Raw genomic sequence first — 27,749 nt, 5'->3', positions numbered from 1 at the left:
TTAACACCAACAAAAACAGCAAATCCTATTCAGAAAACAGCAGTTGAAACAGTTGAGTCCTGGCCGTGGCCCCGAGGCCTGAAGGGGCTATGCGGGGGGGGGGGCACGCTTGACAATCTGGGCAAAAGGTTTGTGCGCTTGTGTGGGTTTTTGTGTTTTCGTGTGTCCTAGAGGAGGACCTGGGTGAGAAAAAGGGTGGAGATGAGAGTGCTGCTGAGGGAGTGTCGTCTTGCGTTGCATTTGAAACAAGTCAGAAGTTGTTTCCCGCAGACAAATTGTCCCGTTTAATTTCCTTGAAAGCCCACTTTTTTTTCTTAATTATTATTTTATTTTTATGGAAATAAACAGGGACAAACCAAAAATGGGATTCCACCATCTGCACTGGACTCTGGAAGGACCAAAGGTGTGAGAAGCCGGAAGGAAGCTGACTTTGAAATCAGGTAGCGTGTACTGCTGGGAAAATTTGCTCTTGAAGAAAAGTTCCTATCTCGGTCCGTCACATTCCGTGGGCTTATGAGGTGGAGGTAGGTTTTTGTCAGTCACAACTGACACAAACATCTTATAAAAAGCCCTCACAGAAACTCTGATTTTTGCTGCTTGCCGCTTTCCAAAAATGTCCCTTTGTAGCTCAAATGGTACTAGTCAAAATAGAATCAAATAGAATTCAATTGTCTTTATTGTCATTGATAACAACATCAGGAACATTGTCTGCAAGTATATTGGACATTGCTCTTCAGAATTAACACCTAATAAAGATGTAAAAGACAGAAATAAGATAACAAGAATGTCAGGAAAAATGGGCAAACACATTTACAACGGAGTGCTTGGAGACGGGCCTATGTTATAATAATAGTGCAAGGAAAAATAGTGCATTATAACAATAGTTCAATGAAAAGTAGTGAAATGACAAACTCCAACATGGGTAAAAAAGTAACAATCGGCAGACAATTCTATCCAAACAACCACATTTGTGAGCTTGTTGGACAATTTTGACAGATAGTACTCAGCAACAGGATTCATATAGCTTGATGAGTAACAAATATAGCATGTTTGGATTTTCCGAATAGTTTAACTATTATGTCAATGTTACAGATAAGCTTCATTTACATAAACTATGATTACAATTACTCAAAAAAATGATAATACATTATTTATCCTACAATCTTTTTAGCATCAGCGGCTTTTATCAAACGCAGGTCATAATATCACCAAAAACATCAGATGTTTTCTTAAAGGGGAAGCTACCACATATCAACAAGATGGACAGTGATTTTACAGTTACTTGCAAAATAAAAGAACAATAATTCGGACTTGTTTTATTGAATAAAATGCTGTAACCGACAAAATCATGTATATAAACCTCTTGGTTTTTTTCTCTGTTTGTGGGACATGCTAAAATCATCTCCAATGAAAATCAAAATCATTTTAAGACACATTTAATTGTATCGATATACATATTGTAGTGCATTTGTAGGGTCGCCCCTCTGAGGGATATGACCAAGGTAGATAGATAGATAGTGTATTTGTATTAATTTAGTAGATTCATCATCAACTTTGATTGTGGCCCACATTTTGTTACACAAATTATTGAACACAACAGGTAAATGTGGTCTTAAGTCGCACTATGAATGCTTTAAAGAAGATAGCTGAGTAGCCAATGTGAGCCACGAGCTAACAACTCAACCAGACTTGTATCGTTGCTAGCATTAATCTGTAGCTTGAACACTCGCCGGCGTGTGACGCATGTCTGTCACAAATGAGCTAAAATCAGAGCAAACAATAAAAACATTATTTTTTCAGTCAGTTTTAACATTACAATTTGAATCCATTTTCAAACAAAAAACCCTTACCCAACCCTTTAATAATGACTCATTTTTAACCAGTTTTAAAGCAGAGTTAACATTCATAGTTTGTAAAAAAGGCAAAAAAAAAAAATTAAAAAGATTCAAAAGCAACAACTATTTGATTTGTTAATAATAGTAATGGCTTGTCTCCAAGCACAGCCTTGTAAATATTTTTGCAGATTTTCCTGACATTGTTTTTATCTTAGTTTCCTCTTTTAAGTCTTTATTAAGTGTTTGTCCTGGAGTGCCATCTCTAATCTTGTTGTAAACAATATACATTATATTGTTATCAAGACAATTCTATTTCTCACAAGTACTGAATGATAACCAGCAACAGCTTTGGGTTATTCAAATCCAACTCCGAACTTTTTTAGTGCATTTTTTAAATTGTAGGTTTTCAAAGGACTAAATTGATTGAACTTATTTTATTGATAGCTCAGCTGCATCTGAGAGCTAACCATTTGTCCAGATAGTGATGCTTTTATTACTGTAAATTGATGTCCGTAGTGATAAAAAAAGAACCATAAACTGTAAAAGAAGAGTTTTGTTGTCTGTTATATTGCGCCACATTTCATTGTTATCAGTTAGTTCAGCAGACCTCCCCTGTTGGAGTTTTCAAATGTTTTCATTAGCTAACCACTAAGCTGAGTCCTTTGGCGGGGAACACTAAAAGGTCCTTGTTTCCATGATACATGATCGTTTCCCATTCCTCTTGTCCGTCTAAAAAGTATTAAAATTATTGCGCCCTCCTGTTTCATTTAACATATCCTGTCCTTGACCTGAACACAACCTTTCTGCATCATTGAGCATCCCTGGATGCCTGGTCACCATTTTGGGTCAGTAGAGCATGATCGTCTTCGAGTGGGGAACACTTCTAAGTGTGCTGATTAAAACTGGTGAAGGGGTCATGGTACCTCACACTCCAACTTTTTATCATTTTAAAGGTTCTATTCGCTTTTATTGAGGTGCTTTGCTGAACGAGGGCTTATCATGACTCCTGATACTGACAGCGTTTTAATTGTCACTAATAAGGGCGTCTGGCTATAGCTGTTGTCATTTTGAGACAAGATGAGCTAGTCCAGGGTTGAGCAAACTTTTAGACTGCATTTGGTTATAAATTGTGGAAAATGGGGCCAGGGAAAATAAATATTCATTTATTGATTTGATTTTCTTTACCAGTCTACAGAATACAGTCTTGATGCGATATATCACAATGCTTTAGGAATAAAGATCATGTAGGCCAACTAATATGCATTTATGAATAAACATACATACTGACGACTATGTCAGATTTTATTTTAATTTTTTTCAAATTGCATTTGCAAGACTCAAAAATAGTGGAAAATAATATATAACAAAAAACTGAAAATGCAATAGGGTGTCAGTGCATATACAGACGGATATACAAAAAAATATATATATCCAATAAAGTTTGCTCCACTTCATGATTGTGTCCCACTTATTGTTGATGCTTCACAAGAAATTACAGTTTTATATCTTTATGTTTGAAGTCTGAAATGTGGCAAAAGGTCACGAAATTCAAGAGGGCCAAATAGTTTCGCAAGCCACTGTCAATGTATACGTTTTCCAGTTATGTCCTCTTCAGTGTTTTAAATCAACACATTAATATATATTTTTTTAATCCATTCATTTATTATCGGCACTACCAATCCTCAGTAGTGTCGCGAGGGTGCTGGAGCCCATCCCAGCCATCTTTGAGCAGTGGGCAGGGGACACCCTGAACTGGTTGCCAGCCAGTCACAGGGCACACAGAGACGGACAACTTACTCGCTCATTCACACATAGGGACAATTTGGACTGGCCATGTCAAGTCAAGTCATGTTTATTTGTATAGCTCTAAATCACATGGAGCCTCAAATGGCTGCACAGACCCCAGATTATTGCAAACCACAGACTATTATTACAACATTCTCTGATCTAAAACCTATATGAGGGCAAGGAAAAACTAAAAAACCTCAACATGAGGAAAATTAAGAAACCTTGAGAAGGACGAAACCGGAGTGCCGGAGGAAACCCACGCAGACACGGAGAGAACATGCAAATTCCACACGGAGAGGCTGCGGTAGCTGGACTTGAACCCTGAACCTCTGCACTGTGCTAACCACCCATTCGCCATGCCGCATCTTTTGTTTTATTCTTGTCTATATACATTTATCTAGACTCCATACTATCACTACATTGTTCTAGGTGGTGTTCAAATTTACTGTTGGAGGGAAACCTTGAGTCTTATCAAACCACTTGCAGAATTCAATCTTGACGAAGGACTAATATGAAGCTGGTGCCTTAAACATTTTCCACTAACTTCTGTGTTACACCGCTTTAGTATTTAAACAATTGACAGCCAATTTGAAGGCACTAAAGAAACCATTACAGCTCTGTTCTGTACTCACAAGCCCAGAATATTATTATTATTATTATTATTATTATTATTATTATTATTATTATTATTATTATTATTATTATTATTATTATCATCATCATCATCATCATCATCATCACCATCATCATCATCATCATCATCATTATCATCATCATCATCATCATCATCATTATTATTATTATTATTATTATTATTATTATTATTATTATTATTATTATTATTATTATTATTATTATTTTGTAATAACAACCTCAAACTGATCACTCTGGTGCTTATTTCTAACTGTCGCAAAACTGGATGTGTCATGATTACTCATTGCTGATCGTTGCCTGATTGATTCACCTCCTATTTGAACTCAGTACTAGAGTCACTCCTTGTCAGGCCGTCAGCAAAACTCCGCACACGCAAGGCAAGCACTTTTGACCCGGGCTCCCATCTGTCCCATCTTCATCCGTATCCTACTCGTCTGCTCCTGATTTCTTTGGAGATTGGTACGACTTTAATACAAACAAAAGACTGGCTTTTTTATTTGACTTTGGGGGTTCCTGGGAATCTTATAACGAAAAATTCACCGGCCTTGTTTTTTTCTGAAAAACGTCATGTTTATTTGTATAGCGTTTAATCACAATGAGTCTCAAAGGGATGCACAGACCACTATTGCAAACTGCAGACTATTATGATCTAAAACCTACTTGAGGACAAAGAAAAACTCTGAAACCTCAGCATGAGGAAAACGAAAAAACTTTGAGAAGGGACCGCACATGAGGTTAACCAAGGCTCCAATGGAATGCAGTAACGAACAATACAATTAAAATAATTTGAGATGAAATTAAATATATGTGTCAAGTCATTGTCACCTTTTATTTATCTTCACTATGTTTATGTACTGTTACCAAATGCTAAATCGATTTTACCCTGGTCATCCTGGAAGGGGGATTAACATTTGTAAGGCCCCTTCTCAAAATTTATTTTTTCTTCACGTCAAGTGTTCGAGTTTGTACTGGCCGGCCTGTTGGTTTAAGATCAGGCGATGGGGTGTGTGTAATCCTGTGCAGTCCTTTGAGACATTTTTGTGATTAAGGGCTATACAAATAAGTGTGACTTGACTTGACCTGCGCACGAATAATAATTTTAGAGTGATGCCTTCCTCATTTGGCGTTCCTTGCCCTCAATCTTTATTCATTGTTTACTGATAGGAGTCAAATTGACTGTATTTACGTGGGAGCACTAATAACACAAAAATAAATAATTGCAGTTTTTGTTGTCAGGTTTGCGCAGGCTCAATAAAAGTCGTCGGTGCAAATGAGCAAAGACGGATGTCGCATCTCCCAGAAGAACATAATGTTCAAATGACTTAATGGGACCCTCTTGCTAGAAAACAGCCTATTATTGGCGACTTATAACAAGGCCATCTGGGGATAAGGTGATGTCACCATAAAAGGAGACATTGATGTGCTCATCAAAAATATAGCTTCAGAATAACACTCATGTTTAAGTGACGGATCTAAAAGAAATTTGAGTTTCATAGAAATATGAATAAAAAAACATCTTCCATGGTATCTTTCAAGGTTAGCTGAATGCTCACATTCACCGAGAGTGTTCCCTTAACATATGAGCTACTCCAGATACAAGCAGTGTCAGGAGGTGCATTTCGCACCTAGCCATTCAGTAGTGTCTGCATCAATCCAATGCTCAATAACTATTCAATGGCTATAAAACATTTACTGCAGATACAGCTGTGACACCTATAAAAACATCGACAATTACCTCTTAAAATGTAAAAAAAAGCCACATTTTATTCACCAAAAATCATTTCGATTTATGCACAAAATCTACCTTCCTTTCTTAGCGTCCCTGTCATGTTTGTCTGGTGACTTGCTGCTACGCTGTGCTCTGTGGCACTGTTATTCATTCGCATTGCATTCGATATTACAGTGTCATGTAGTGGTCAAACATTATACATTGGGGCTTTAATCTGCTTTTAATCCAGACCAAAACAGAACCTGTCTGCCATGTGAAAGACAACGTTTTATTTTTGCTCATTACACTATACCACATGGTTAAAATCTTTTTGTGGGATTATAAAAAACTGCATGATCTTGATTTCTTTTTCAAGATTACATTGTTCGTTTATCGAAAACGAGTGTTTTTATTTTGTTTATTTTGTCTTTTAGTCGCATATTTGACATTTTAGTCATCCAAAATTGATTGGAAGTGAACAAGTTACATTACTTTAATATTAAGGTATTCAGGTTACATTACTTGTTTGAAAAATGTAATCTGTAACAAGTAACTGTATCGAATTACATTTTCAAGTTAACCCCCCCAACCCTGGACCTAATACACAAGGAATGTGTGAGGTTGTTTACTGATTGCTTTCAAAGTGTTTGGGAGATTGTTATCATCTTCATATGATCCGATGAAGGGCCACTTAAAGGGTTTAGAAAGAGTTATAACCTAAATTGTTGATGATCGTTAATTGAATCAAATCGTCTTTATCGTCATTGATAACGATATCAAAAACATTGCTTACGACAAGATCAGGCATGGCATTTCAGGATAAACACAGAATACAGGCTAAAATGACAAAAATAAGGTGAATGTAAATAAACTTGATGGATAAAAAAGCCTGATTGTCAGAATAAATAGGTAGAAATATTTACAAGGTAGTGCTTGGAGTCCGAAGTTGTATGTGCATCAGAACCAATAGAGCTATGAAAAAGTAGTGCAATGAAATTTGGCAGCGAGATAATTACAAAATAGGTTGAGAAATTGGAGTATTAATATCAATCATTTTCCATACATGGGCAAGATATAGACTTTTTCAGTCTTGTGTGCTTGTTTATGGTGGTGATAGCCCCGGAGAAGAAACTGTCGCTGAGCCTGCTAGTCCTTGTTTTACAGGGAGTGCAGAATTATTAGGCAAGTTGTATTTTTGAGGATTAATTTTATTATTGAAGAACAACCATTTTCTTAATGAACCCAAAAGTCTCATTAATATCAAAGCTGAATATTTTGGAAGTTGGAGTGGGGCTTTTTTAGTTTTAGCTATTTTAGGAGGATATCTGTGTGTGCAGGTGACTATTACTGTGCATAATTATTAGGCAACTTAACAAAAAACAAATGTATACCCATTTCAATTATTTATTTTCATCAGGGAAACCAATATAACAGCTCAACATTCACAAATATACATTTCTGACATTCAAAAACAAAACAAAAACAAATCAGTGATCAATATAGCCACCTTTCTTTGCAAGGACACTCAAAAGCCTGCCATCCATGGATTCTGTCAGTGATTTGATCTGTTCACGATCAACATTGCGTGCAGCAGCAACCACAGCCTCCCAGACACTGTTCAGAGAGGTGTACTGTTTTCCCTCCTTGTAAATCTCACATTTGATGAGGGACCACAGGTTCTCTATGGGGTTCAGATCAGGTGAACAAGGAGGCCATGTCATTAGTTTTTCTTCTTTTAGACCCTTTCTTGCCAGCCACGCTGTGGAGTACTTGGATGCGTGTGATGGAGCGTTGTCCTGCATGAAAATCATGTTTTTCTTGAAGGATGCGGACTTCTTCCTGTACCACTGCTTGAAGAAGGTGTCTTCCAAAAACTGGCAGTAGGACTGGAAGTTGAGCTTGAGTCCATCCTCAACCCGAAAAGGCCCCACAAGCTCATCTTTGATGATACCAGCCCATACCAGTACCCCACCTCCACCTTGCTGGCGTCTGAGGCGGACTGGAGCTCTCTGCCCTTTACCGATCCAGCCACAGGCCCATCCATCTGGCCCATCAAGACTCACTCTCATTTCATCAGTCCATAAAACCTTAGAAAAATCCGTCTTGAGATTTTTCTTGGCCCAGTCTTGACGTTTCAGCTTGTGTGTCTTGTTCAGTGGTGGTCGTTTTTCAGCCTTTCTTACCTTGGCCATGTCTCTGAGTATTGCACACCTTGTGCTTTTGGGCACTCCAGTGATGTTGCAGCTCTGAAATATGGCAAAACTGGTGGCAAGAGGCATCTTGGCAGTTGTATGCTTGACTTTTCTCAGTTCACGGGCAGTTATTTTGCGCCTTGGTTTTTCTACACGCTTCTTGCGACCCTGTTGACTATTTTGAATGTAACGCTTGATTGTTCGATGATCAGGCTTCAGAAGCTTGGCAATTTTAAGAATGCTGCATCCCTCTGCAAGATATCTCACTATTTTTGACTTTTCAGAGCCTGTCAAGTCCCTCTTCTGACCCATTTTGCCAAAGGAAAGGAAGTTGCCTAATAATTATGCACACCTGATATAGGGTGTTGATGTCATTAGACCACACCCCTTCTCATTACAGAGATGCACATCACCTGATATGCTTAATTGGTAGTAGGCTTTCGAGCCTATACAGCTTGGAGTAAGACAACATGCATAAAGAGGATGATGTGGTCAAAATACTCATTTGCCTAATAATTCTGCACTCCCTGTAATGTACCTATAGTGCCTACCAGAGGGCAGCAATTAAAAGAGGTCGTAACCAGGGTGTCACAATATGTAGTGTAATATATTTTGAAACAGGTTAGATTTAGTTGATTAATTGGTTATTAGCCAGTCCAAATTGTACCTAGGTATTAGTTATTTATCATTTTGTCAACTATTTAGTCCTAGTTAATGCACTTCATGGTTATTTATGTATTTGGGTGTACTTAATTATGTCTTGATACTGTTATTTAGCTTCTTGATATATTCTTTCATTCAGTTGTTATTCAGTCTCTTCATTGTTTCAATTGGTATTTTTCAGTTGTTGTTTTTTTTTTGCAGTTGGGAGAAGGCCTTGAGTTTTGTCAGTATTTGCCAGACCCGGTCTAGATAAAGGGTTTGTATGTAGTATGGATTTTTCCATTACCTGTACGGTTAAGTTTTTGTCATGGCCCACCCTCAGTGTATAAAAAAAAAAGGTTTCAGCTATTCCATCCGGGCACTCATGAATCCTACAGACCACAGTCGTATAGCTCATTTGTGCCCGGGAAGATTATATAATACCATCTCAGTTCCAGAGTTGTTTTACCAAACTCACAACCCAGATTTAAAAAAGCACCCAGATGAGTAATAAGGCCTTCCTTCTTCACTATTATTATTACTCAGAATTAAAGTCAAAAACAGAAAATAGCTTAATGAATAACGAAGATAGAACAATAACCCTTAAAAACCCCAAAACCCCTCTATGCAGTTACAATATGGGCATGATCTTTCATTTTTGCAATCCGGAGATGGAATAAGAGCTTTCTCTGTCCACTCCACGCATCGGCCCGGTATTGCAGTACCTCCGGGAACGGTGCATTCGCAATGATCGCAGCAAGGCTTTAGGGCTGGGACCTTAGCTTGGCCTTTTGGCTGAGAGTAAGTGTCCCAGCTCCTAGGCTTTGTAGCGTATTATGAACTGACCGATAACGGATAATGGATAATGAATAACGAAGATAGAACAATAACCCTTAAAATCCCCAAAACCCCAAAAATAGCTTTTCTATTTAGAAAAATGCTATGCAACTTCCTTTGCAGAGAAATGAATATTGACATTTTTATGGAATTGAAGGCTATCAAGCAACATCTGCTTGAACGTTGAATTTCAAGTGTGAAGGTTTTTTTTTTCATCTTATCATTTGTCTTTGATAGATGTCTCTAGTTGCTAAGAAGTAGCACAATGTCCAGCATCCGAAACGGAACGGACTGCATTACAATATTACTGTAAGGGTTACATCATCGACCTAATTGCACTCCGATCGCTACGGGCAGGCAATAGGGGGCCTTGCCCCCCGCTAAGGTTTTTTTTGTGGTTAATAATGATTGCCCCTCCCTCCCCCACTCCTGGCATTTAATATGCCCCCTTGCGACGGGTCTCCCTGATCGTATGAGCATATTTTAAGTCCATAGAAGTTTGGTTGCCGAGATAAACCTTAACAAGTTTAAAATAATTGACTTATGATTTACAACATAATTAGGCATGTATGTATGTAAATCTATAAACCCTTTCTAAAGGCTTGATTTTGTTACCCTATCACTTACTCATAAATCACTTTCGAGATCTCCGTTTAGATTATAAGGACTAAAGACTTAGGTAAACTGCCTGCGGAATGTGAAAAATGCCAAGGACTGCTGGCTGGATGTGTGACATGTTTCTGTAATGGATTCTCATGGGAAGTTGTTAGGGGAAAGTTGAAAGATGGGAGGCATTGGAGGATGATGAGATGCAGGACAAGGTCATAAAGCTGCCACAGATTTTTCTTTATTTTGATATTTCATTTACCGAGGAGGACAAGTTGGAGCATGCCGGAAGACTTTCATTAAAAACATTTACCAGGAACCAACCATTGTTTACTTCTAAAATATAAGGCAACCATGCCAGATATGACGTTTATTATTGTTGCTGCATCTGAAAGAAAATATTTTAGGAGCTATATTTAGAGCAGTGGTCAGCAAACACCAAGTCAAGTCAAGTCATCCATCCATCCATTATCTGCACCGCTTATCTTCAGAAAATAAACAAATCTTGAGAAGGGACCGTACATGAGCTTTCCCTCTTCCAGGATGACCAGGCTGCAATGGATGTTGTCATAACAAATAAACAAACTGGTACTGGTTCAGGGGTCATTATTTATAGGGACAAACAAAATAAAAACCTGCCTTAGATATCTCTTCTATCAAATTTATTCATGTACACAAGCATTTTTCGACCCCAAATTAAATTTTGGGTGTGCATTACACCAAGTTTTACTGTAGTAGATCACTCTAATTCAGCAATGATTGATCAGTGACAAATATCACTGATCTCATTTGCTCAGCATTGGATGCAACAAGAATCAAACCTGGATCGTTGCCAGGAGAGCGCAGAATCCTAACAACTTGGCATCGCGAATTGCCGCAATGTGGAACATTGCTTCAGCTGAAACCTTTCCCATTATGCTCCATTAAGACTAATCTGTTATCGTGAGTAAAAATACTGTAACGATAAGATAAAATATAATGAATTTTCCTATGTCATGTAGATGCCTAGTGGTTTATTGTTTGCACAGTGGATTTGAGGTTTTTCTTTTTCTTTTTATGATAGTTATTATTGTCATTAATACTAATGATTTTCTTAAGTCAAGCCATAAGAACACAGTCATACATTTAATATACTGATAGTCAGACATTAAAATGGTCAGTGTTACAGAAAATGTTTCTGACCGCTGTTCTAAAGGATAAAAGTACAGTAATTGGTATTGTCGCTCTTGAAACTTGTTCAAGTTACAAAATTCAGTTTTCAACTTGTCTTTTTGTTAACACTTTAGTGCCAAATTGCTTTTTTGGAGCAAATAGTTTTCCCCTTTTTACTTTATAAACAATATCTATACTTTATTTCAGCAAAGATTAAAAACATATGCAATGTAGGAAACAAACACATCATTATTATGAACGAAAAATTTCTGAGCACTAAAAAAGAAGCAACTAAAAATGAAAAGATTAGAGGAGAGAAAGTCCGAAACACAGTGATTGTGTCGTGACAGCAGGGAATACCAGCAGCACATCTTCTATGTGGTGATTTATACCAATAGAGGTTTCTATTGTACATTGTACTATTGTAAAAACACAAGTACAACTTTAACCTCTGATTTTGAACTACCCTCCAGGTGAACCAATGTCGGGTGAAATGTAATGTTGTTGCAAGTCCTGGAATAGTCTTAAATTTCCCAGCTTCATCTAACAGTAAAGATGGATCAGTCAGTGTCTGCAAATTTGTTTAAAACAGCTTAGTTTCAATATATTTCGCGATTCAAAGCTTGATCCCGCACGGTTTAGTGCTCTTCCAGCAAGACTTTTCTGAATAGTGAACGTAGACATGGAATACAAATAGTTCTGGTGAGAAATACAATAGCCTCTTTAAGCTTATGTTAGCCAAAGGATTAGCATGACTTATGTTTTTGTCAAGTAAGATAGTTACTTTTTTTTATAACATAGCTTATTCATCAGAGGTTTGAGACCAGGTGATGGGGTTACTACTTTGATTGAGTGATTGTGATTTCGGACTATACAAATAAATATGACTTGCCTCAATTTGGATGATTCTGTTTTGCTCATTGGACATTTTGAAGAAGACTTTATATCAGGAGTCTCAAACTCGATTTTGCCAGGGGCCGCTGGACCTTGACTCAGAGTCAGGTTGGGCTACATTAGGTTTTCCACAGGTAAAGCCCTGAAGTCAAGTCAAGTCACGTCACATTTATTTATATAGCCCTCAATCACAAAAATGTCTCAAAGGACTGTACAGGATTACAATTACACAATTACCTTATCTTAAACTATAATAAAATAAAGTGCAAGGAGAAGTAATGTACAGTGAAAAAAACACAAAACGATTCCTGTTGTATGATACAATAATGAAGATCATCTCAGGGGCTGAAGAACACCTTCTCGGGGGACAGATGTGGCCCGCGGGCCTCGACTTTGACATGGGTTATTGTTTTGTTACAATGTTATGATTTTGGATAAGCGTCTTCGTTCTTTTATTATCGGGAAATTGCAAAGAAGATTTCATGAGAATTATTTCTTCCATTCACTGTTGTCTGTTCTAGAGTATTCAACGTTTGGTCAGAATTCCGTTTCGCAATGTCAGAAAATGCTCAACAATTTCAAGACATAAGAAGTGAATACTGTGTTTTAAGTCAATCACATAAATATGTTATTTGACTGATACTGCTGGAATGTGAGGTTGGCATTTGCCCGTCAAAGGTTGCCGTGACAACTCACCAATAGTGAGTCTGCCCCTCCCAGGAGACCAGAACCGAGATTTGGTACACGTCTCACTTAGCAAGGGCAGTTTAAAGTGTGTGTAGCAACCCTTCAGAATACCTAAACAAGGTTTTTTAAGCATTTTCCTGACTTAATGATGTGAAAATGTTTGTGGTTGCTCCACAAAGGCGAGACAATTTTTGAAAAGAATTAACTCGGCTCTTTGATTCAATTGGTTGATTAAATTTTTTGTTAGAATAATTTATTTAACGGGCAGCACGGCGGCGCAGTGGTTAGCGCGTGTGCGGCACAGTTCTAAGTCTTGGGAACCTCCTGTGTGGGTTCAAATCCAGCAACCGGACTTCCTGTGCGGAGTTTTTATGTTCTCCCCGTGCTTGCGTGGGTTTCCTCCGGGCACTCCGGTTTCCTCCCACATTCCAAAGACATGCATTTCAGGTGGATTGGCCGGTCCAAATTGTCCCTAGGTGTGAATGAGCGAGCGAGTTGTCTGTCCCTGTTTGCCCTGCGATTGGCTGGCAACCAGTCCAGGGTGTCCCCTGCCCACTGCCTGATGATTGCTGGGATGGGCTCCAGCACCCCCGCGACCTTATTGAGGATAAGCGGTGCAGCTAATGAGATGAGATGAGTATTTATCTACCACCCATATTCCCTACACTGTTGTTTTGACATCATTGTCGCTATCAGTCTATCATTTACTATAGCTATTCTTTGATTTCCACAATCCTTCAAGCCAATCTGTTTTTTATAACCTTTAAAACTTAATAAAAAAGAGGAAGATGGGGGGAATAGGCTGGGGGAGCAGGAACAGGGAATTGAAGTCTGTTATCTGAAGCCCCTCTCTGTCTCTCCTCAAAAGTTCAAATTGCATTGATGTCTTCTCTCCTTCTTTTGAGTGTTTACAAAAGTTTGAACCTAACAAGGGCAGCGATGTTACCGCCTTGGGATAGTCACGAGCGGGGAATCTCACTGACTAGCCCCTGAAAAAATATACCAATGGGGATTCTTTGGGGATTTGTATGAAAATGAATCTAACAATCAGGAAAGACTTCCTATGTGAGTAAATAAATTCAACTAATATAGTTCAGATTCTGATGTATGCCTTTAGCTTTTAATTGGTCTGACCCAAGGCCTAAAACATCAATCCTTGCTTTTGGGTCAAGCCAGGCTTTTCTCTCGATGCCTTTAAAAAAAAAAAAAAAAAAAAAAAAAAACAACAACGTATGGTTCAAAAAATGTATACTCAAACGATGTGTGAATACTAATCTAAAATAAAAAGAACACATTTATTAAAATAATAAAAATTATTGTAAACATAGTTTAAAGATTTCAGCATGGTGATGCAGTGGTTAGTGCGTGTGTGGCACAGTGCCGAGGTCATGAGATCGAATGCCCTGTGTGGAGTTTGCATGTTCCCCCCGTGCTTGCGTGAGTTTCCTTCGGGCACTCCGGTTGCCTCTCACATTCCAAAAACATGAATGTCAGGTTAATTGGCCGGTCCAAATTGTCATTAGTTGTGAATGAGTGAGTAAGTGAGTTGTCTGTCTTAGTGTGCCCTGCGACTGGCTGGCAACCAGCTCAGGGTGTCCCCTGCCACTGCCTGAAGATAGCTGGGATGCACCCCCGTTTATGGCCATATTTTTAACCTGTCAAAGTGAAGGAAGGCCTTAAAATTTGACCCTTAACTCATGAAAAATCCCCTCAAGTATGGAAACTAGTTGGTTAATGTAATGTCTGCAGACACAGAAGTTGTAAGTGATGATATAGTCTTTTTGAACATGACTTTTGTTTCAAGGCAGGTTTTAATTTGTAATCATAAATTACCTCTCCTCCTCCTGAGTCCTCACAAATAGAATGCAAAATTAAAGCTCTGCTTCGGGCTTGGTCCTGCAAATCCAGTTAATTGGTTGGGCTCGGTCAGTTTTGGGTTTCTACACCCACGGGCCTGGGCCAAGGCAAGCCAAGTTTCAGGCTGGATTTTATAAGCTAGATCTTAGCTCTGATTAAGGATAGCCAATATGTAATGCTCAATAATATTTTTTGTAAGTTATTTTATTTAGCAATTTACATAATATTTGGTCAATTCTTAGTTTTCCTTGGGGCTAACATCACTACAATTAAGAAAAAGCTACTGCCCAATGTTCAACCACGCAAGCTATCGATCAACTACTTGACATTACTGTGTGTAACCCAAGACGAAGGGCAATTGTTTGTTTACCCAATTATAGAACTTTTTAGATAGCCACCAGCACTTTACTCTAAGCTCCTTCCTCTGCCTTTTGGAAACAACCATGGCGTAATTCAATGATTTTTGTATTTGTAAAGGCACACAATTTCTTGTTAGCTGCATTATAGAGATTTTACATCATTATGTCAACGGTCCACTGAGCGTTTCAAACCATTGGCTACACACTAAGAGCATTAGACAATACAATTAGCTGTATGCAAAAATTACTGAAGCTAATCACTTTGTTTCTACATTTTTACTATTTGTGTGGGCTTTGAATGGGCTGAGCTACAACTTACCTGTACCTTTCCCTCCTACAAGCTGTAATGGAAGTTCAAGGTAAAGCTTTGAGGATGGATTAGGCAACAAATTGAAAACACACAAACAATCATGAACTACATTTGAGGCTAATGAACGCTGTCACCACGTAATGGATCCCACACATCAGCATCAGCACTTTTGTTACCGCCTGCACACACACACACGCACACAAACTCAATACAGAGGGCGTTTATTTACTCATGTTTTTCCATTTATTCTACATTGGATTCCTTAGTGACGTTTAGAGCAAATAAAATTATGAATCATCATTAAATGACCCTTTGCGAGCCTACATTAGTTTAGGGTTTGGTTTTATGGCGAACTATCAAACTTTGCAAGTTCACTCCGCCCACATATAATGACAAAGGCTAGCATCGTCACAATTTTCTGTTGTTCATCATTGTACTGTGCACAACTTTTACATTCTTACTAATTTAAAACAAACTTTGTAGGAGAAATTCACATTTCAATGTCACTTGTAAAAAGTCTTGGGAATAACGCCGTTATAAACAAAGCCGTTATAAACAAAGCCGTTATAAGCAAAGCCGTTATAAACAAAGTCGTTATGTAAACAACTGTTTACATCATGTCTTTTCAAAACATTTCACCATTCAAAAAAGCGACTGCCACATAATAAGATCACTATTACGAATATAGTATTTACTAATGTACCGAAAGAAAAGGCAAATGTGTTGTTGTCATTGCCGCAGCAACAAAACCGTGTCGTTCGTGAACAAATTCAGACTTTCTGTTCTCATTGCGGTGATCCGTGAAAGAATATCAACTTCAAATTTTTAGCTTTTTGTCTCAGCATTGTGCTTTATCATTCAGTCAATATTAATAACCTACCCAACATATCATAATCACAGAACAAGGGGTCTTTTCTAAACACAATACATTTACCTGCCAACAGTGGCGCTTCACGCATTTTTTTTAATAATCTGCGTGGAAAAATCTACCATATTTTAATTTCATAAGGTATGCACTTATTCACAAACATTAGGGAAAACGTTTTTCATCTTTGACATTATATATCTCACCTGGTTTTTTTTCAGCAGTTGAGTGAATACCGTTTTACACCTGAACCAACTCACTACGCTATACAAACTCAACACTGCCCTGCGACTGATGAAAGAATTTGGTTTATATTTTTTAAAATAGTCATAGGTTTTGATATAAATGACCCAGAGACTCTTTATTTGACAAACTCAGAACATTATGGTGGGCTGTATTAAGTATCTAATGAGCTGTATGTTTGACACGCCCGATCTAAAGTAAAAATTTCCCTCTGGCTCATCTGCAGAGGCAAGGCATATGTGAAGAAATTGTATTCAATATTTAAATGTGTCATCAGCAGACTTTGTCAGACGTGCCAATTCAGAGAATTCTTATCATCTGCTGTATTGTAAAATATTGGATTATTGATTGCCCACTATTATTGAAGGAAGGAGGTATTGCAGACCCGGTGGCTTGGTTTAGGGCCAAGGGCCCCAAATCTCTTTACGGATCGTGTGGGCGGAAACCCGAGGAAAGGAACTGTCGAAATGGCAGCACCTCACGACGAAGGTCCATGGCCCAATATTGTTGCTACCCAAAACATCCCGGCAGCCTCGCTGCTTCCACGTTAGTCACCTACAATGCTTAGTTTGAGCCAAAAAAAGTAAAACAAAATTTGATACAGATTTTAATCGAAATTTGAGTTGCGCGCTATACATGTGTGCATGCTATACTCAAAAGAATAGAGTAATCACTCTAAAATCGATACTAACAATATGTAATGATAGGTGCAATCTTCAATAAGACTATCAAAATAAACTAACAAAAAGACAAGCTATAGCGGGTATTGTCTGCTGCACAGACCTACCTTACAACATGCGCTAATCTGAAACCTGAAGGAAGGCAAGGAAAAACTAAAAAAAAACACAGTGTGCAGCGCAGATAAAATCTAAAACATATTCTGTGTCCATGGTATTTGCATCAAAGGGAGTGAAGGAGCATATGGGCTCATACCCACCGTACATTCAACATATTTTCCCCATCATTTTCTACAGTCTTTAAAGCTCCAATTGATTTTGGTTGAGAACAATGATGATAAAGGAACAAGGCAATCCAATTTTCAGGCTGAGGCAATAACAATTTATTGTTAGTGTAGTTGTTTTTGTAGTAAGAAAGTGGTGGAGGATAAGGGGTGTTGGGGTCAGTTCCTCCGCTAACATAAATGCAACTGGAATGATGATTGATTGGGTGCGTTGGTGCTTGCGGTGCTTGCGAGGGAAGAAACGCACACACAAGGATTAACCTGTTGCCGCTTGTCGAGCTGGATCACATTTCTCAAGGGGCCTCGTTTTTCCCAGGAACGTCAGAAGAGGGCCCGCAGCACTTCTATCCCTGTGGCCCCCAAAAATGTAAAACTACCTCCCTTTTTTAAATAGCCCCCGCTTAATTCACTTGAATGCCACTGCAGTTTCCTCTCTCCATGGAGAAGTACAAATGGAAGTGAATCTAGCTCAGCAAGTCCTGGAGAATGAATCATATTATGGTGTGTCAGGTCACGTCCAAAGGAATTCCAATCGCAAGTAAAGAAGAATTTTATTGTATGCTGTACTCAGTATTTAAGTTTATAAAGCTAAAGTTGTGCTTTGTAGTGGATAGTAAACAACATTGAAGAGAGTTAAGCACTTCCTTTTTGTAACATGTTCATGTAATTTTTAGTCTCCCATATACCAAACTGGAAAATACAGTCAGCCGTTTACAGCTGGGGACTCTTTACTACTCAACAATCGTTTGTATGCCATACTTCCACCGATTAAAATGATGTTAATGCCACCCGTTAACAAGTTGTCCCTCCCTACAGGCAATCATCTGTTTTCTCTTATGTTTTGCTCCAGTGGGTCATTGTGGAACATTTATACATTAATCCAAAATGGGACCAAAACATGCAGCATGTGGTTAGTGCGTCCGGGGAACTGTTCTGAGGTACTGGTATCAAACCCAGCTACGAGCCTCCCTGTGTGTAGTTTGCATGTTCTCCCCGTGCTGGCGTGAGTTTCCTCCGGGCACTCCGGTTTTCTCCCACATTCTAAAAACATGTGCGTCAGGTTAATTGGCCAGTCCAAATTGTCCCTAAGTTTGAATGAGCGAGTGAGTTTTCTGTCTTGGTGTGCCCTGCAACTGGCTGACAACCAGTTAAATGTGTCCCCTGCTCTCTGCCCAAAGATATCTGGGATGCACCCCCACGGCCCCACTGAGGATAAGCACTGCACATAATGGATGTATAGTTTAAGACTAGAGTATTTTCACGACCATAGAGAGCATGATGTGAAAGGGCGCAGTCTTTGTTAGCTGGGACTAGACACAAGGCCCACCCCACAACAGGGCACAGAAGCTCTTTGCTTGCAGCCGCGTAACATCAACACAGACAAGCATACAAGTGTGCGTATTAAAAAATACAACAAAATGATTACAAAATAAAACACATGGATAAAACAACATTTAAAGAAAAAGAGCTGGTGCGAAACAGTTTGGCAATCACATTTTTGCCGGTGTTCTACCGGAGATAGCTGGAATGGGCTACAGCACCCCTGCAACCCTACTGAGGATAAGCAGTGCAGATAATGTTTGGATGGATGGGACAAAAAACATGTTTAGAGCAGCAAAAAATAAAAGCTTTATTTAAGCCTTATATGGAAGGAAACACATACTGTTTAAATATATTATATATATATATATATATATATATATATATATATATATATATATATATATATATATATATATATATATATATATATATATATATATATATATATATATATATATATATATATATATATATATATATATATATATATATATACATATATATTCATTGGAAAATTTTAAGGATGTTTGTGTCATTTTGTGTCAGTTCCGTCCTCCTCGAGAAACCATGTCATTTTCCAATATCAGACGTTTTTGGAGACCCAAGGAGCCACATGAATTCTTGGGTTCGAGTATTGTATGGAGGGTGGACGCGGGCGCCCGTTGTTATATTTGATGCCTTGGAATCCACCTGACATTTTCAGAATTGCTGGCAGGCCTTTCTAGATATTTGCATTTCTGTCATTCTCAAACAGAGTATCCCTGTTGAAGTATATCTTGGGAAGGCAGCATGTAAAAAGCTATACGCTATATTCCCTAAGTTACCTGTAATTTACCCATGCTGTTGTCATGAACACAGCCCCATACACCGACGGCTTTTAAATTGAGTTTTCATCAGAAGCCAGTAAGTTTTTTCCTGTTTCATCTTGAGGAACAAAATGGCCAACATTTCCAAAAGTAGCTGAAGTGTGGACTATTCAGACCACAGTAAACTTTTCAAATAGTGCCGGTCAATGAGCTTTCTTCCAGAGATTGTATGGAAGAGTTTAAATTTTATTTTGGAGACAGTTGAAATACCTGATAATATTTTTTAAATGGTCCTGAGCCCTGGCAATATCTTTTCCACAATAATTGTTTTGAGTGTCGGATTAAGAATTACAAGTATTCAGTATTCAACGTTGGTTTTGCAGCCTTTGTAAAGATGATTTTCCAGATTCACAATATCTTTTGGCCATATGAGCCACTGAGTATACTTATTTGCATACCCTTGTGTGTTTGATTTTATGTGACATTATTTCCCTTTTTGATTGACTCCTCCATCTGAAACACTCCAATATTATTACCAATTCAATTCTTGACAATCATCATGTAAAAGATCACTGCAGCGCTCCGTGTGTAGCAATTCTTAATTCAAATCAATCAAATATTAACTTCAGAGATGTTTAAGTCCCTTTTTGAGGTGACGAAACTTGATGATGGTATTGGCTGCCTTCTATTAGCCATTTATGTTAAAGAAAGGTTATTTGGCTGTTAAATTAGTGCAACATTAAAGAAAAACATTTTGGGGTTTAAGAGGTATTTCTTTAAAAATATATGTATGTATGGCATCAGGGTGTAGTGTCTATCAATACCTACTTATTATGTAAGTATTTGTACAGGTTTAGGTAAATGTGAAATATAACTTCCCTAATGAATTCACTGATAGGTATAGTATAGTTCACACTTAATAATAATGTATTAATTAGCGCATCTTAGTGGTAATAAAAATCCTCAAAAATACAATATTAACTTGAATCATAAGCAAGAAATATGTGAACCATCACATAAGCATGCATTTTCAATTGTAGGTCAAGAAATTTGTAATTAATTTAAATAATATTTGATTCTCTTAAAGGGAGCTGACAAGATTATCTGCAATCTTGATGAGAAGGGTTGGTTGGTAAGTTGGTTGGTTGATTGATTGGTTGGTTGGTTGGTTGGTTGGTTGGTTGGTCAGTTCGTTGATTAGTTGGTTGGTTGGTTGGTTGGTTGGATCGCGTAGTGCCATTCAAATTATAAAAAGGCCTTCAACAAAAATGTCTGGGAAACGGTCCGTCCATCAAGTGATTGGTGTCAGCGTGTTACCTAAACTAACTGCGATGCATTGTTGAGATGAATACCATGCTTCAAATCTCATCATTCTGAAACCCAAATAGTGACCCAGAGCACACTAATCTGATCCCGCGTGAGCATCGCGTCGCCTCCACAGCAGATAAAGAACCCGTACAGTCATCATCACCGTCATAATCACCGTCGCCGTCACCCTCCACTGGTTTACCTGCACGAGCTGAATGACTGTACCGTAGCCAAGCCAACGTTTTTGCAGAATTCCGTCGGAATGCTCCGATAAAGCCCGATAGCGGCGTCCGTTTCCGTCTCAGCTGCAGGCATTGCTGCATTTGTCTTCGGGGAGAGGCAGGAAGACATCACTTACTTTCTCTGACGCTGATTGCAGGTGGAGGTGTTTCTGTGGCTTCTGTGCTTTGGTGCAGATTAGCAGTCAGGCATATCATTGAGGTGCCAACCAGGTTTTTAGTAAAGTAAATGACTTCAATCACATGGCCACGGTGGATAATGAGTCATTTAAAAGCTGTGTCAGAAAACTTTGGGTTTACAAAACTACAAAAACTGACTTTGAGAGCAAATTGAGTCTGAATGATTAGAGCAAATCCTTGCTCAGATTTAACCTCCGGATTGAACTCATTTTAAGGACCATCTTTGTACTTTCTACAAAGCAACAAAGCATCTTTCATGAAATATACAGTAAACTCAGGGAGTTCTGTTTCCAAAATTGTTAGGGGTTGTTCTCAAAATATATTTAGCACTCCCTTGGGAAAAAACACTTTAATCAATAAAATAGCAATACTCATTTAAATAACAAGCAAAAATACACGAACAATAATAGAAACATGCATTTTTAATTTGAGAAATTTGTATTTATTTGATATAGTGTGAGCCTTACCCAAAGAAACCTGGCATCTTTGTCTGTCATCTTGCTGCTAAGAGGTCCGCAAAAAGGGAGTTTTGCATGTTGTCTAAAGTTTTGGGTCTGACTGTAACAACCCTGTACAGATTTTGGTATTAATGCGGAATCTGTTCTTATGATTTTGCTTTTTTTTACAGGATAAGCTAATACGTTGCCCCATGTCACATAGATATTTTATTATAATAAAATACACTAGCCCGGGACCTTTTATCATGTATAATGACAAATGAGGAAGCACATGCCACAGAAGCCATTTTGATGTGAGCAATAGCATTAGCGTGTGCAACATACGATACTAACTTACACCTGTAATTGGTTGATGCCAAAGCTAAGGTGGCTAGCTTTGCTTCAGCTGCTAGCCTTGGTGACTTGAACCGGTTATTGCTAAGGGTATCGGTTAATGGCATTTGCTGTGCTAATCTAATATTTTAACTGACCAGGCTGAAAGTTTTTGTGCTTGTGGGCACAGAATTCAAGCAAATAGCCAGTACTTGTGCCGTAAAAAAACGTTAGCAATCTGTGAGCTGAATTAAAATTCAACTATCAGATATTTCAACGAAAAAACATCCAACATTGAATTCATATATTTATTGCAAACTTCTCAGACAATTTTCACTTTTAACAATTTATAAAACATAATATCCATTTTTTAATGGCTGTTTAGAGGCTGTTCGTGTGACTTTGTTGCGCGGGAGTTGAGACCAAAGCATTTTTCATAATATATCCACCCACCAGTATTTGGTTAAGGGGACATTGTGTATTATTTGGCCACTAAAAACATCAAAAACATGTGCTCATAAACCCCAAAGAAGAATATAAAGTATACAACTCAAATTGTCCAAAACACACGATTTTACTTTTTTTTGTCAAGAATTTTTAACCCACGGCTGCAAGATGGTTGTCAATTCTGGCAACACTTTTTAGGGGAGGCTCATGTAATGTAAAATGAGTGTTAATTTCTGGACCTATGTGTATTTAAAAAACGCATGCTTATATAATAGTTCATGTCTTTTTGCTTATTATTTCAATCAATATTGTTTTTTTCAATGAATTAAGTTTTTTTTAACCACTTGGAGGCGGAGAAATAGGACACATGGTTCCATTTATTTATGTAGTTGAGATTAATTAAAATCAAAATATATTTCTTCACATTTTAACACATGGACTAAAGCTAAATTAAGTCATTAATCACGATTAGGCAGTGTATATTCTTGTCAGCTTCAATTTATTTAACATACTTGGCATTCAAGCCTTAAATAACTACACAGTCATAAATCAAACATTTCAAATACCACCAGTTTTGAATTCTATGTTACGTCTCCTCGCAAAGCCACATGTATTTGTTTGGATTTTGTCTTCATTCCACCGAGCAAACGTGTGAGTCTTTCGAAGCTAGTAGAAGCAGGGGTCGTGCTGACAGCATCAAATGCATCGTCACATAGCACTGAATTCTCCCCTGCTGCAAAGCTCTGCACTGATCTGGTAAGCGTCATTTCAGTTGCAACTTGTTGCCTGCTTTGCAGCTGTCTGAGGAATAATTACAGGGTGATTTGCAAAGGAGCCGACATCTGCCGTAAAAGGCTCAGAGGGAGCATTTTTCTTCTGCAAAGTTGTATTGCGCTTGCTCACAGCAAGTCAGAACAGGAGTGTTAGTATGTGTTTGATTGGGTTTCATTTGCTGCACTGGATAGCACACAGAGACAGATTTTGGTGTCTTTTTTATGTATAAACACACACAAGTTGATTCACAATGAAATGATGATTCAACATTTTGAACTAGAGGTACTTTATTATTTGAAAAAAAATAAAATAAAATAAGGCTTGGGGGGGAAACTTGACATTTATTTGCATCATTTTTTTGGACCATTAAAATCGTAGGTGACTAGTTTTTATGGAACATAACAGATGACGCTGAACAAATTACCTTCTTCCTGACGTGTAAATCGCTGCAGTGATGTGTAAATAGCTGCAGTGTATGATGAACTACCAGTGTCAATTTCACTAAGGAAGTTCAGCGAGCGTTTATTATAACTTCTGAGTGTCACTAGCCTGCAATAAAAAAAACTTTTTTTTTCTCGTTTTGGAGTCAATTAAATATAAGTGTAGTATTATGCCCTGAGCAAGAAAGAAAGAAAGCATGAAAGAAAGCAATAAAAAAAGAAAGCAATATGGAAAGAAAGAAAGAAACAAAGAAATAAAGAAGCAAAGAAACAAAGAGAAAAACAAAGAAACAAAAGAAACACAGAAAGAAACAAAGAAAGAAACAAAGAAAGAAACAAAGAAAGGAACAAAGAAAGAAACAAAGAAACTACTCAATAATAAATCATGAGCGCCCACAATCGTACCCACGAATTACAAGTACTATTACGATTAAAAATTAAGCTTGTCCTCCCATAAAATGAACACAAGATTTATGGGAAAATATATTTTCAGACCGGCCAATTAACCTGACATGCATGTTTTTGGAATGTGAAAGGAAAACATAGTGCCTGGGAAAACCAAGGCAGGCACAGGGAGAACATGCAAACTCCAAATGGGGCAGCTGTGGTTGCTGGAATTGAACCCCGAAAGTCCGCACCGTGGGGCTGTGTGCTAACCACTCATCCATCATGACACCCAAGCTATATATATATATATATATATATATATATATATATATATATATATATATATATATATATATATATATATATATATATATATATATATATATATATATATATATATATATATATATATATATATATATATATATATACTGGACTGTCTCAGAAAATTAGAATATTGTGATAAAGTTCTTTATTTTCTGTAATGCAATTAAAAAAACAAAAATGTCATACATTCTGGATTCATTACACATCAACTGAACTATTTCAAGCCTTTTATTATTTTAATATTGCTGAATTTGGCTTACAGCTTAAGAAAACTCAAAAATCCTATCTCAAAATATTAGAATATCATGAAAAAGTATACAAGTAGGCTATTCAACTAATCACCTGAATCATCTAATTAACTCGAAACACCTTGCGAGGGTTTCCTGAGCCTTAAAAACACTTAGCTTGGTTCAGTAAACTAAATCACTGCTGATCTGACTGCTGTCCAGAGGACCATCATTGATACCCTCCTGATGGAGGGTAAGACACAAAAATAAATTTCTCAAAGAGCAGGCTGTTCACAGAGTGCAGTTTCAAAGCATATCCACAAAAAGTCTGTTGGAAGGGAAAAATGTGGCCGTAAACGCTGCACAACCAAGAGAGATGACCGCAGCCTTAACAAAATTGTGAAGAAGAGCCGCTTCCAGAATTTGAGGGAGCTTCAAAGACAGTGGGCTGAAGCTGGAGTCCAGGTATCAAAAGCCACAGTTCACAGACGTGTCCGGGAAATGGGCTACAATAGCCGTATTCCCATGGTCAAGCCACTTCTGAACTCAAGACAACGGAAGAAGCGTCTGACTTGGGCTATGGAGAAGAAGCACTGGACAGTTGCAGAGTGGTCCAAAGTCCTCTTTTCAGACGAAAGCAAGTTTTGCATTTCATTTGGAAGTCAAGGCGCCAGAGTCTGGAGAAAGGCTGGAGAGGAGCAAAATCCAAGTTGCTTGAAATCCAGTGTGAAGTTCCCATAGTCAGCAATGGTTTGGGGAGCCATGTCAGCTGCTGGTGTTGGTCCATTGTGTATCATCAAGTCCAGAGTAAATGCAACTGTGTACCAAGAGATTTTAGAGCACTACATGCTTCCATCTGCTGAAAAGCTCTATGGAGATGAGGATTTCATTTTCCAGCATGATCTGGCACCTGCCCACAGTGCCAAAACCACCAGTAACTGGTGCACTGACCATGGCATCACTGTCCTTGATTGGCCTGCTAATTCCCCTGACATGAACCCCATCGAGAATTTGTGGGGTATAGTTAAGAAGAAGATGAAAGACACCAGACCTACAAATGCAAATGAGCTGAAGGCCGCTATCGAAGCATCCTGGGCATCAATAACACCTCAGCAATGCCACAGGATGATTGCCTCCATGCCACGCCGGATTGATGCAGTAATCCGTGCAAAAGGATTCCCAACCAAGTACTGAGTGCATCAATGGACATTTTCAAATGTTTGATTTAGTTTTGCTGTTATAAAATTATTTTTTTTACTTAGTCTGAGGAAGTATTCTAATATTTTGAGATAGGATTTTTGAGTTTTTTTCAGCTGTAAGCCAAAATCAGCAATATTAAAATAATAAAAGGCTTGAAATAGTTCAGTTGATGTGTAATGAATCCAGAATGTATGACATTTTTGTTTTTTTAATTGCATTACAGAAAATAAAGAACTTTATCACAATATTCTAATTTTCTGAGACAGTCCAGTATATATATATATATATATATATATATATATATATATATATATATATATATATATATATATATATATATATATATATATATATATATATATATATATATATATATATATATATATATATATATAACCTCAGGAAGAAGGTTATTTGTTAAGAGTCATCTGTTATTTTGTTAATTTCAAGTTTGTTTTCATAAACACCATCTTCATATTTCGCTATCAATAGTTATTGTCATTGTTGTGGAATGCTCTTCCCCCTGAGATTAGATCTGCAACCTCAGTGGAAATGTTTAAATCTAAACTTAAAACTCACTTCTACTCCATTGCATACGAATAACCTACTCCTCTTGTCGGTTGAAAATAGTTTGTGTAATATAGTGTAACAATCTGTGAAGCCCTTTGAGACTCTTCGTGATTTAGGGCTATACAAATAAAAATGACTTGACTTGACTTGACTTGTTTTCCACTTAGCAGCTGAAGCAAAGCTTGCCATTTATTGTTAGGAGTGTAATTGACCCTCCATTTTTTTAAAAAAAATTCTTCTTAATATTATTTGCCCAATTTTTTCTAGGTGAGAAACACTGGTTAGAGGGTATCAAATTTTGAATTGGCCATTTAAGGCTATATACATTTAGTGTACTTCAGAGTATAGACCGACAGGGACACTCCCCAAAGCCAAATGTATATCTGCAGACCTAGCCAAGCCAGTAGTCTATGTATTTAATGTGTTTACTGTGGAAAGACTTGGGGACTTGGTTATCTTTCCTCACTATTATTTCTAAAGCATTTCCAAACAACAATTGCTGCCTAAATAGATGCTTTTGTATGGAGTGGAATAACCCAGTCCAAACAATTTTTATGTATGTAAACAGAATGTGAAGAACGGGCTATTTGAAAATTTTTCAAATTTCATGCATGATACTGACAATTTTGGTCATCAAGTTAGTTGCCTTCAAGCACGCTACACACATATAACAGCAAATTGTTGCAACGTTATTTTTAAATTCTTCCTTTTGTCTTTAATGGTTTTTTTTTGCAAAGCAATGGTGAGATTCAAAAGGTCAATTCATTAAACATTTTTGTGGATATCATTTTTTAATTTAGTATTTACTGATCTATCTTTAGCTTAATGTTCACATTTAAAGCTGTCTGTATACACGGTTATTTACAATAAAATGAAAGTAAAGAGTAAAACAAATAAAAAAGCACAGAAATTGCTGTAAAACAAAGGGCTGCTCACTTCAATTGCAGGAAGGCCAAGGGATATTCCAATTGGTTGTTTACTTTGTGCCTTAAAATGACCAATATCCAGCCCAGATGCCATTCTGGCCATGCTTGACAAAAGAAATGTCCTTGCCAATTAAAGTTTTCCTGACAACATACAATTTGCTTGGCAAAATAAGACATGTTTTCAATTGCCAAAGCCGTAGAAAGCATTTAAACTTTGTTAAAGCTGTTAAACTGT

At 37.6% G+C, this 27,749-nt stretch overlaps 1 protein-coding gene and 1 pseudogene across 1 annotated transcript in view; both read left to right on the top strand.

The window, feature by feature from the left end:
* Window positions 1-244: 244 nt before the first annotated feature.
* Window positions 245-27,749, top strand: part of fat2 (FAT atypical cadherin 2) — a 168,419-nt gene continuing 140,914 nt past the window's right edge. The window contains exon 1 of the mRNA XM_088344531.1: window positions 245-524. Within this exon, the coding sequence (XP_088200657.1) occupies window positions 514-524 (11 nt within the window). The 5' untranslated portion in view covers window positions 245-513. The remainder of the gene's footprint in view (window positions 525-27,749) is intronic.
* LOC148359317 (U2 spliceosomal RNA) lies at window positions 9,470-9,559 on the top strand (annotated as a pseudogene).

This window comes from Urocampus carinirostris, chromosome 9 (genome assembly GCF_059441175.1).
Source record: "Urocampus carinirostris isolate Australia breed hairy pipefish chromosome 9, RoL_Ucar_1.0, whole genome shotgun sequence".
Taxonomy (NCBI): Eukaryota; Metazoa; Chordata; class Actinopteri; order Syngnathiformes; family Syngnathidae; genus Urocampus; species Urocampus carinirostris.
This window is presented reverse-complemented; position numbering and strand designations above follow the sequence as displayed.